The sequence below is a fragment of the Hippoglossus hippoglossus genome, chromosome 13 (genome assembly GCF_009819705.1).
Source record: "Hippoglossus hippoglossus isolate fHipHip1 chromosome 13, fHipHip1.pri, whole genome shotgun sequence".
Classification (NCBI taxonomy): Eukaryota; Metazoa; Chordata; class Actinopteri; order Pleuronectiformes; family Pleuronectidae; genus Hippoglossus; species Hippoglossus hippoglossus.
The window spans coordinates 2,670,148-2,680,272 of NC_047163.1; the positions used below are offsets into that span (position 1 = coordinate 2,670,148).

The window sequence follows — 10,125 nt, forward strand, 5'->3', positions numbered from 1 at the left end:
AGAACCCAATGGTGTTTGACTTGGATACTACGAGTGCACCAGATCAACCAGTCGGGCATCGTTTACTCGTTAGGTCATTCACGGTGTAGCTCAGAAATACTCTGGGTCCAAATTGTACTTAATTTCCTAATTTTCTCGTTAGGGCTCCAAGGCTGAAATATGTGAGACCAGCACCTACTGAAGCAACTCAGTTCAATCAGCATCCATTTCACAAATATCCTGTTGTCTAAGATGACAGTGTGATTTGTCCTTACCTTTGGAGTGCGGCTTCAGGGTGAACTTTGGGACCTTGAACCAGGAGGAAGACTCTCTTTCTTCAGACTCTGCACTTTTGCTGTCCACCTCACTCCAAACACTGACCTTTGTCGAGCTGTACTCCGCGGCCGAGCCACCAGGGGACTCCGAGCTGTCCCTGTCCAGCATTTCTGTTCTGGCATGAGATGACACCACATCCTTTGAAAACTCCTTTCCTAGTTTCCCACTCGTTTCAGTGTCTCCCGCCCCAGCAGCCATCTTGCTGTATGGACTGGTGAACACCACCTTTGGGAGTTTGATTTTACCAGTGAATGTCCCTTTGTCGTCCTTGTGAGGACTTGCAGCATCTTCACCATTGAGACTTGAACTTGAACCGTCTCCCTTGAGATTGACATCAAATGACCCTGATTTTCCAGGAGAAAATGACACTTTAGACATTTTTACCTTCCCTCCCTTTGACTTCTCCTCTCTCCCCCCTTCTCTCTCTGTGCTCGCAGCGGCTGATTTATCTTTTGTCTTCCCAAAGGTTGGCTTCATTTTGATTTTGGGTAACTTCACTTTGACGTCCTCTGTATCGATCTCGGCTGTTGTCGCCCCCTGCAGGAGCCCTGTGCATGGAGCAGGTTCATCAGTTGGGGAAGGATTTACCAAGACAAAAACAGCTTTCTTTACTTTGGGCATTTTAGGGCCCTCATACTGAATTTCTGGCCCATAGAGTCTTCTCTCAGGAGAGGAGATGGAGGGTAATGCGACACCAAACTTTGGGATTTTGATTTTCTTTCCTTTTTCTGTTTTATCAACATCTTCATCTTGTGATGTACCAATATCAAAATCTATGTTTGGAATCCTGGGGACTTTGATTTCTGCACTCGGTGATGACAGTTCAACTGCTCCCCCTGTTTCTAGGTTGGCTGAACCTTGTCCGGTTTTCATACTAACACCTGGAACTGTAACCTCTGGCACGGAGATGTTAATACGATCTTTGCCCTCTTTATGTCCATTGTGAGTTTCAACTTCAACTTCGCACTCAAATCCTTCTTTGACCTTTTCTGTCAGATCTTTGCCAGTTTTCTTTTTTGTCTTTCCAATCTTGAATTTTGATCCTTTGACTTTAGGCCCTTTTACTTTGCTGCTGGTTCCTGCTGTGTTGAGGTCCAGGTCAGGTAGTTCAACTTTCTTCCTGTCCGTTTTATCCCCTCCTCTATGGAGTCCTATATCAAGCTCTAAGTCTCCTTTTGGAATTTTGATATCTATTGTTGGCATTTTGAGTTTCAGACCTTTGTGCTCTCCTTCAACATGCAAATCCACTTCCCCCGTGTCTTTTTTAGTTTTACTAGAGTTCGCACCAATTTCTACATCTATCGACGAGACTGGTGGTAATTTAATTTTCCCTCCTGCCTCAACAGTTGGTAAGTTCATCCCAACTTTGGGGCCTTCAGTCTTTTCTTTTGGCACTGAAATGTCAACTGAGGGCATTGACACTTGTTGCATTTTAGATTTGTCTCCATCTACCCCTATGTCCAGCTCTGCCCCTTCAATTTTGCCAATTTTTCCTTTGGGCAGTGAAATATCAACTGAGGGCATTTTCAAATGAGGCATTTTGAATTTTCCTCCTCCAGTACCTCCCTCAAACCCAACTTCTGGACCTTCAATCTCTCCTTTGGGAGGTGAGATATTAACATCTGGCATTTTCATATGAGGCATCTTGAATCTTCCACCCTCCCCTTTGAGCTCCACCTCTGGGCCTTGAATCTTTCCTTTAGGCAGAGAGAGGTCAACATTTGGCATTTTCATATGAGGCATTTTGAACTTTCCTCCAGTACCTCCCTGCATTTCAACTTCTGGACCTTCAATCTTTCCTTTGGGAAGTGAAATATCAACAGAGGGCATGCTGAGATGGGGCATCTTGAATTTTCCACCATCTCCTTTCAGCTCCACCTCTGGACCTTCAATCTTTCCTTTAGGCAGAGAGATATCAATATTTGGCATTTTCATATGAGGCATCTTGAATTTTCCTCCGGTACCTCCCTCCAGTTCAACTTCTGGACCTTCAATCTTTCCTTTGGGCAGAGAGAGGTCAATATTTGGCATTTTCATATGAGGCATTTTGAATTTTCCTCCGGTACCTCCCTCCAGTTCAACTTCTGGACCTTCAATCTTTCCTTTAGGCAGAGAGAGGTCAATATTTGGCATTTTCATATGAGGCATTTTGAACTTTCCTCCAGTACCTCCCTCCAGTTCAACTTCTGGACCTTCAATCTTTCCTTTGGGGAGTGAAATATCAACAGACGGCATGCTGAAATGGGGCATCTTGAATTTTCCTCCGGTACCTCCCTCCATTTCAACTTCTGGACCTTCAATCTTTCCTTTGGGCAGAGAGAGGTCAATATTTGGCATTTTCATATGAGGCATCTTGAACCTTCCTCCAGTACCTCCCTCTAGTTCAACTTCTGGACCTTCAATCTTTCCTTTGGGAAGTGAAATATCAACAGAAGGCATGCTGAGATGGGGCATCTTGAATTTTCCACCATCTCCTTTCAGCTCCACCTCTGGACCTTCAATCTTTCCTTTAGGCAGAGAGAGGTCAATATTTGGCATTTTCAAATGAGGCATTTTGAACTTTCCTCCAGTACCTCCCTCCAGTTCAACTTCTGGACCTTCAATCTTTCCTTTGGGAAGTGAAATATCAACAGAGGGCATGCTGAAATGGGGCATCTTGAATTTTCCTCCAGTACCTCCTTCCATTTCAACTTCTGGACCTTCAATCTTTCCTTTGGGCAGAGAGAGGTCAATATTTGGCATTTTCATATGAGGCATCTTGAACTTTCCTCCGGTACCTCCCTCCAGTTCAACTTCTGGACCTTCAATCTTTCCTTTAGGCAGAGAGAGATCAATATTTGGCATTTTCACATGAGGCATTTTGAACCTTCCTCCGGTACCTCCCTCCAGTTCAACTTCTGGACCTTCAATCTTTCCTTTGGGAAGTGAAATATCAACAGAGGGCATGCTGAAATGGGGCATCTTGAATTTTCCTCCAGTACCTCCTTCCATTTCAACTTCTGGACCTTCAATCTTTCCTTTGGGCAGAGAGAGGTCAATATTTGGCATTTTCATATGAGGCATCTTGAACTTTCCTCCGGTACCTCCCTCCAGTTCAACTTCTGGACCTTCAATCTTTCCTTTAGGCAGAGAGAGATCAATATTTGGCATTTTCACATGAGGCATTTTGAACCTTCCTCCGGTACCTCCCTCCAGTTCAACTTCTGGACCTTCAATCTTTCCTTTAGGCAGAGAGAGATCAATATTTGGCATTTTCATATGAGGCATTTTGAACTTTCCTCCGGTACCTCCCTCCATTTCAACTTCTGGACCTTCAATCTTTCCTTTGGGAAGTGAAATATCAACAGAGGGCATGCTGAAATGAGGCATTTTGAACTTTCCTCCGGTACCTCCCTCCAGTTCAACTTCTGGACCTTCAATCTTTCCTTTAGGCAGAGAGAGGTCAATATTTGGCATTTTCATATGAGGCATTTTGAACCTTCCTCCGGTACCTCCCTCCAGTTCAACTTCTGGACCTTCAATCTTTCCTTTAGGCAGAGAGAGATCAATATTTGGCATTTTCATATGAGGCATTTTGAACTTTCCTCCGGTACCTCCCTCCATTTCAACTTCTGGACCTTCAATCTTTCCTTTGGGAAGTGAAATATCAACAGAGGGCATGCTGAAATGAGGCATTTTGAACTTTCCTCCGGTACCTCCCTCCAGTTCAACTTCTGGACCTTCAATCTTTCCTTTAGGCAGAGAGAGGTCAATATTTGGCATTTTCATATGAGGCATTTTGAATTTTCCTCCGGTACCTCCCTCCAGTTCAACTTCTGGACCTTCAATCTTTCCTTTGGGAAGTGAAATATCAACAGAGGGCATGCTGAAATGAGGCATTTTGAACCTTCCTCCGGTACCTCCCTCCAGTTCAACTTCTGGACCTTCAATCTTTCCTTTGGGCAGAGAGAGGTCAATATTTGGCATTTTCATATGAGGCATTTTGAACCTTCCTCCAGTACCTCCCTCCAGTTCAACTTCTGGACCTTCAATCTTTCCTTTGGGGAGTGAAATATCAACAGAGGGCATGCTGAAATGGGGCATCTTGAATTTTCCTCCGGTACCTCCCTCCATTTCAACTTCTGGACCTTCAATCTTTCCTTTGGGCAGAGAGAGGTCAATATTTGGCATTTTCATATGAGGCATCTTGAACCTTCCTCCAGTACCTCCCTCTAGTTCAACTTCTGGACCTTCAATCTTTCCTTTGGGAAGTGAAATATCAACAGAAGGCATGCTGAGATGGGGCATCTTGAATTTTCCACCATCTCCTTTCAGCTCCACCTCTGGACCTTCAATCTTTCCTTTAGGCAGAGAGAGGTCAATATTTGGCATTTTCAAATGAGGCATTTTGAACTTTCCTCCGGTACCTCCCTCCAGTTCAACTTCTGGACCTTCAATCTTTCCTTTGGGAAGTGAAATATCAACAGAGGGCATGCTGAAATGAGGCATCTTGAACTTTCCTCCGGTACCTCCCTCCAGTTCAACTTCTGGACCTTCAATCTTTCCTTTAGGCAGAGAGAGATCAATATTTGGCATTTTCATATGAGGCATTTTGAACTTTCCTCCGGTACCTCCCTCCATTTCAACTTCTGGACCTTCAATCTTTCCTTTGGGCAGAGAGAGGTCAATATTTGGCATTTTCATATGAGGCATTTTGAACCTTCCTCCAGTACCTCCCTCCAGTTCAACTTCTGGACCTTCAATCTTTCCTTTGGGGAGTGAAATATCAACAGAGGGCATGCTGAAATGAGGCATTTTGAATTTTCCTCCAGTACCTCCCTCCAGTTCAACTTCTGGACCTTCAATCTTTCCTTTGGGCAGAGAGAGGTCAATATTTGGCATTTTCATATGAGGCATTTTGAACTTTCCTCCGGTACCTCCCTCCAGTTCAACTTCTGGACCTTCAATCTTTCCTTTAGGCAGAGAGAGGTCAATATTTGGCATTTTCATATGAGGCATTTTGAATTTTCCTCCGGTACCTCCCTCCAGTTCAACTTCTGGACCTTCAATCTTTCCTTTGGGGAGTGAAATATCAACAGAGGGCATGCTGAAATGGGGCATCTTGAATTTTCCTCCGGTACCTCCCTCCATTTCAACTTCTGGACCTTCAATCTTTCCTTTGGGCAGAGAGAGGTCAATATTTGGCATTTTCATATGAGGCATTTTGAACTTTCCTCCGGTACCTCCCTCCAGTTCAACTTCTGGACCTTCAATCTTTCCCTTAGGCAGAGAGAGGTCAATATTTGGCATTTTCATATGAGGCATTTTGAATTTTCCTCCGGTACCTCCCTCCAGTTCAACTTCTGGACCTTCAATCTTTCCTTTGGGGAGTGAAATATCAACAGAGGGCATGCTGAAATGGGGCATCTTGAATTTTCCTCCGGTACCTCCCTCCATTTCAACTTGTGGACCTTCAATCTTTCCTTTGGGCAGAGAGAGGTCAATATTTGGCATTTTCATATGAGGCATTTTTAACTTTCCTCCGGTACCTCCCTCCAGTTCAACTTCTGGACCTTCAATCTTTCCTTTAGGCAGAGAGAGGTCAATATTTGGCATTTTCATATGAGGCATTTTGAACTTTCCTCCGGTACCTCCCTCCATTTCAACTACTGGACCTTCAATCTTTCCTTTGGGAAGTGAAATATCAACAGAGGGCATGCTGAAATGGGGCATCTTGAATTTTCCTCCGGTACCTCCTTCCATTTCAACTTCTGGACCTTCAATCTTTCCTTTGGGCAGAGAGAGGTCAATATTTGGCATTTTCATATGAGGCATTTTGAACTTTCCTCCGGTACCTCCCTCCATTTCAACTTCTGGACCTTCAATCTTTCCTTTGGGCAGAGAGAGATCAATATTTGGCATTTTCATATGAGGCATTTTGAACTTTCCTCCGGTACCTCCCTCCATTTCAACTTCTGGACCTTCAATCTTTCCTTTGGGCAGAGAGAGGTCAATATTTGGCATTTTCATATGAGGCATTTTGAACCTTCCTCCAGTACCTCCCTCCATTTCAACTTCTGGACCTTCAATCTTTCCTTTGGGAAGTGAAATATCAACAGAGGGCATGCTGAAATGGGGCATCTTGAACTTTCCTCCGGTACCTCCCTCCATTTCAACTTCTGGACCTTCAATCTTTCCTTTGGGGAGAGAGAGGTCAATATTTGGCATTTTCAGATGAGGCATTTTGAACTTTCCTCCGGTACCTCCCTCCAGTTCAACTTCTGGACCTTCAATCTTTCCTTTGGGAAGTGAAATATCAACAGAGGGCATGCTGAAATGGGGCATCTTGAATTTTCCTCCGGTACCTCCTTCCATTTCAACTTCTGGACCTTCAATCTTTCCTTTAGGCAGAGAGAGGTCAATATTTGGCATTTTCATATGAGGCATTTTGAACTTTCCTCCGGTACCTCCCTGCATTTCAACTTCTGGACCTTCAATCTTTCCTTTGGGCAGAGAGAGGTCAATATTTGGCATTTTCAAATGAGGCATTTTGAACTTTCCTCCGGTACCTCCCTCCAGTTCAACTTCTGGACCTTCAATCTTTCCTTTGGGAAGTGAAATATCAACAGAGGGCATGCTGAAATGGGGCATCTTGAATTTTCCTCCGGTACCTCCCTCCAGTTCAACTTCTGGACCTTCAATCTTTCCTTTGGGAAGTGAAATATCAACAGAGGGCATGCTGAAATGGGGCATCTTGAATTTTCCTCCAGTACCTCCCTCCATTTCAACTTCTGGACCTTCAATCTTTCCTTTAGGCAGAGAGAGGTCAACATTTGGCATTTTCATATGAGGCATTTTGAACTTTCCTCCGGTACCTCCCTCCATTTCAACTTCTGGACCTTCAATCTTTCCTTTGGGGAGAGAGAGGTCAATATTTGGCATTTTCATATGAGGCATTTTGAACCTTCCTCCGGTACCTCCCTCCATTTCAACTTCTGGACCTTCAATCTTTCCTTTGGGAAGTGAAATATCAACAGAGGGCATGCTGAAATGGGGCATCTTGAATTTTCCTCCGGTACCTCCTTCCATTTCAACTTCTGGACCTTCAATCTTTCCTTTAGGCAGAGAGAGGTCAACATTTGGCATTTTCATATGAGGCATTTTGAACCTTCCTCCGGTACCTCCCTCCAGTTCAACTTCTGGACCTTCAATCTTTCCTTTGGGAAGTGAAATATCAACAGAGGGCATGCTGAAATGGGGCATTTTGAACTTTCCTCCGGTACCTCCCTCCAGTTCAACTTCTGGACCTTCAATCTTTCCTTTGGGCAGAGAGAGGTCAATATTTGGCATTTTCATATGAGGCATTTTGAACCTTCCTCCAGTACCTCCCTCCAGTTCAACTTCTGGACCTTCAATCTTTCCTTTGGGAAGTGAAATATCAACAGAGGGCATGCTGAAATGGGGCATTTTGAACTTTCCTCCGGTACCTCCCTCCAGTTCAACTTCTGGACCTTCAATCTTTCCTTTGGGCAGAGAGAGGTCAATATTTGGCATTTTCATATGAGGCATTTTGAACCTTCCTCCAGTACCTCCCTCCATTTCAACTTCTGGACCTCCAATCTTTCCTTTGGGGAGAGAGAGGTCAATATTTGGCATTTTCATATGAGGCATTTTGAACCTTCCTCCGGTACCTCCCTCCAGTTCAACTTCTGGACCTTCAATCTTCCCTTTGGGAAGTGAAATATCAACAGAGGGCATGCTGAGATGGGGCATTTTGAACTTTCCACCCTCTCCTTTGAGCTCCACCTCTGGACCTTCAATCTTTCCTTTGGGCAGAGAGAGGTCAACATCTGGCATTGTTATGTGAGGCATTTTGAACTTTCCTTCACCTGCTTTTAATTCTACTTCTGGTCCTTCGATCTTTTGGGACTTTCCTTTTGGCAGGGATAGATCCAGGTCTATTTTTGGAATAGAAACGTTAATAATTGGCATTTTGGGAATTTTAAGGTTTCCCTCATAACCTTTGATATCAGCCTCTGTAACATCAACTTCTGCTTTGGGGAGAAGAACCTCAGTCTCTGGAGTTTTAGCTGCTGGTAGCGACAGCTCAATGGAGGGCATCTTGACCTTGGCCTTAGCTCCAATGTCACCTTGTGGCTTCCCCAAATCTTTTTCCCTTGAGCCAAATCCTGGCATGGAGAATTTGGGTAATTTGATAGTGACATCAGGTGCATGGAAGCCGCCTTTTCCTTCAACTTCTGCCTCCAGTTTTGCATCAACTTCTCCCACTGGCAGTTGACCCTTTGGTGGCGATATTTTAAACTTCGGGAATTTTACTTTGTATTTTGATTTATCATCTGGGCTCTCAAATTTGATTTCTGGTTTTGGAATATCGATTTTCCCTTTTTTAACTTTAACATCCACATCAGGACAAGACACAGAAACATCTGTATCTTTTTTGGATATTCCAAATTTGGGCATTTTGATTTTAGATTTTTTCACCTTGACTTTTCCATCCCCATCAAAGTCTACTGATGGTGCTCTTATCTCTCCTTCCACATGTGGTGGGCCGAGGGAAACATCTGCCTTAGGGCCTTTCCCTGATATCTCTAATTCACCACTCTTGGACTTTGCACCAAACTTGGGAAAAGAAAAACTGGGGATTTTGAGGGAGACATCAGGTAAATCGAAGCTGATCCCTGAAGAAGGCCTTCCTCCCTCTGCTTTCAGAAGCTCCACTTCCACATCATCCCCTTTCGGTTTTTTAAGACCAAAGTCTAAATCCACCTTTGGAGCTTTGATGTCAACTATTGGTAATTTGACTGAGGGAAGTTTTAGTGCTGCACCTGTCTCGATGTCTGCACCCTTAACCTTCAACTTGGCTGGTTTAATGTCCATATCTCCTGATGCATCAGGACTACTGGTGTCCATTTTAAGGCTAATGTCTTTCAAACCAGAAGGGAGGCTGAGGTCAAAATCAAACTTTGGGAGATTTATTTTTGGTCCTTCAATCTTTCCCTTTCCAGATGGTCCTTGAATGTTGAAATCTCCTTCCACGTTACCCACTGGAACAGATATGTCAACAGCTGGTATTGCTGGCATCTTTCCTCCTTTTATCTCAGGTCCTTCCAGTTTGACACTTCCTTTAGGAAGTGAAAGGTCGATGTCTGGCATGTGCAGCTTTCCCCCTTTAAGTTCAGGACCTTCTATGTTGACCTCTGGTCCCTTAGCTTTCATTTTAGGAAGAGAGATATCAATAGAGGGCATATGGAACTTGCCTCCTTTACCAGCATGTCCTCCAATATCAATTTCTCCTTCTGCTTTTCCTTTGGGGAGTGAAATATCAATGTCTGGCATCTCAATCTTCCCTCCCTTCATGTCTGGGCCTTTTATTTTGACATCTCCTTCTGGGAGACTAACTTTTGGTAGAGACACATCAAATTTTGGCATTTTAAACTTGCCACCCTTCACCTCAGGGCCCTCGACACCAAAGTCACCCTCAACTTTTCCTTTAGGGAGTGTAATGTCAACAGTTGGCAAGTTAAACTTCCCTCCTTTAACATCAGGACCCTCAAGACTGATATCTACCTCTGGAGACTTAATTTGAGGGAGTGAAATGTCACCTTTGACTTCAGGTCCTTGAATATCGACTCCCTTTGCTTTGATTTTAGGAAGAGAGATATCGACTGAGGGCATGTGAAACTTGCCTCCTTTGCCACTGTGCCCATCACTGTCAATATCCACATCCAGCTTTCCCTTTGGAAGTGAGATATCAACTGTTGGCATTTCAATTTTTCCTTTCATGTCTTGTCCTGCCACATTGGCATCGAC

General features: G+C 44.0%; 1 protein-coding gene across 1 annotated transcript in view; it reads right to left on the reverse strand.

Moving 5' to 3' along the window:
- prx (periaxin) overlaps window positions 1–10,125 on the reverse strand; it is a 31,097-nt gene that overhangs the window by 1,645 nt on the left and 19,327 nt on the right. Inside the window, exons 9-23 of the mRNA XM_034605030.1 lie at window positions 8,109–9,456; window positions 7,813–7,907; window positions 7,565–7,710; window positions 7,272–7,462; window positions 6,990–7,169; window positions 6,252–6,785; window positions 5,773–6,047; window positions 4,913–5,058; window positions 4,239–4,609; window positions 3,627–4,136; window positions 3,219–3,422; window positions 2,304–3,116; window positions 2,103–2,201; window positions 1,728–1,901; window positions 255–1,664 (exon numbers count right to left, since the gene is read on the reverse strand). Coding sequence (XP_034460921.1) covers window positions 255–1,664; window positions 1,728–1,901; window positions 2,103–2,201; window positions 2,304–3,116; window positions 3,219–3,422; window positions 3,627–4,136; window positions 4,239–4,609; window positions 4,913–5,058; window positions 5,773–6,047; window positions 6,252–6,785; window positions 6,990–7,169; window positions 7,272–7,462; window positions 7,565–7,710; window positions 7,813–7,907; window positions 8,109–9,456 — 6,496 coding nt within the window. The remainder of the gene's footprint in view (window positions 1–254; window positions 1,665–1,727; window positions 1,902–2,102; window positions 2,202–2,303; window positions 3,117–3,218; window positions 3,423–3,626; window positions 4,137–4,238; window positions 4,610–4,912; window positions 5,059–5,772; window positions 6,048–6,251; window positions 6,786–6,989; window positions 7,170–7,271; window positions 7,463–7,564; window positions 7,711–7,812; window positions 7,908–8,108; window positions 9,457–10,125) is intronic.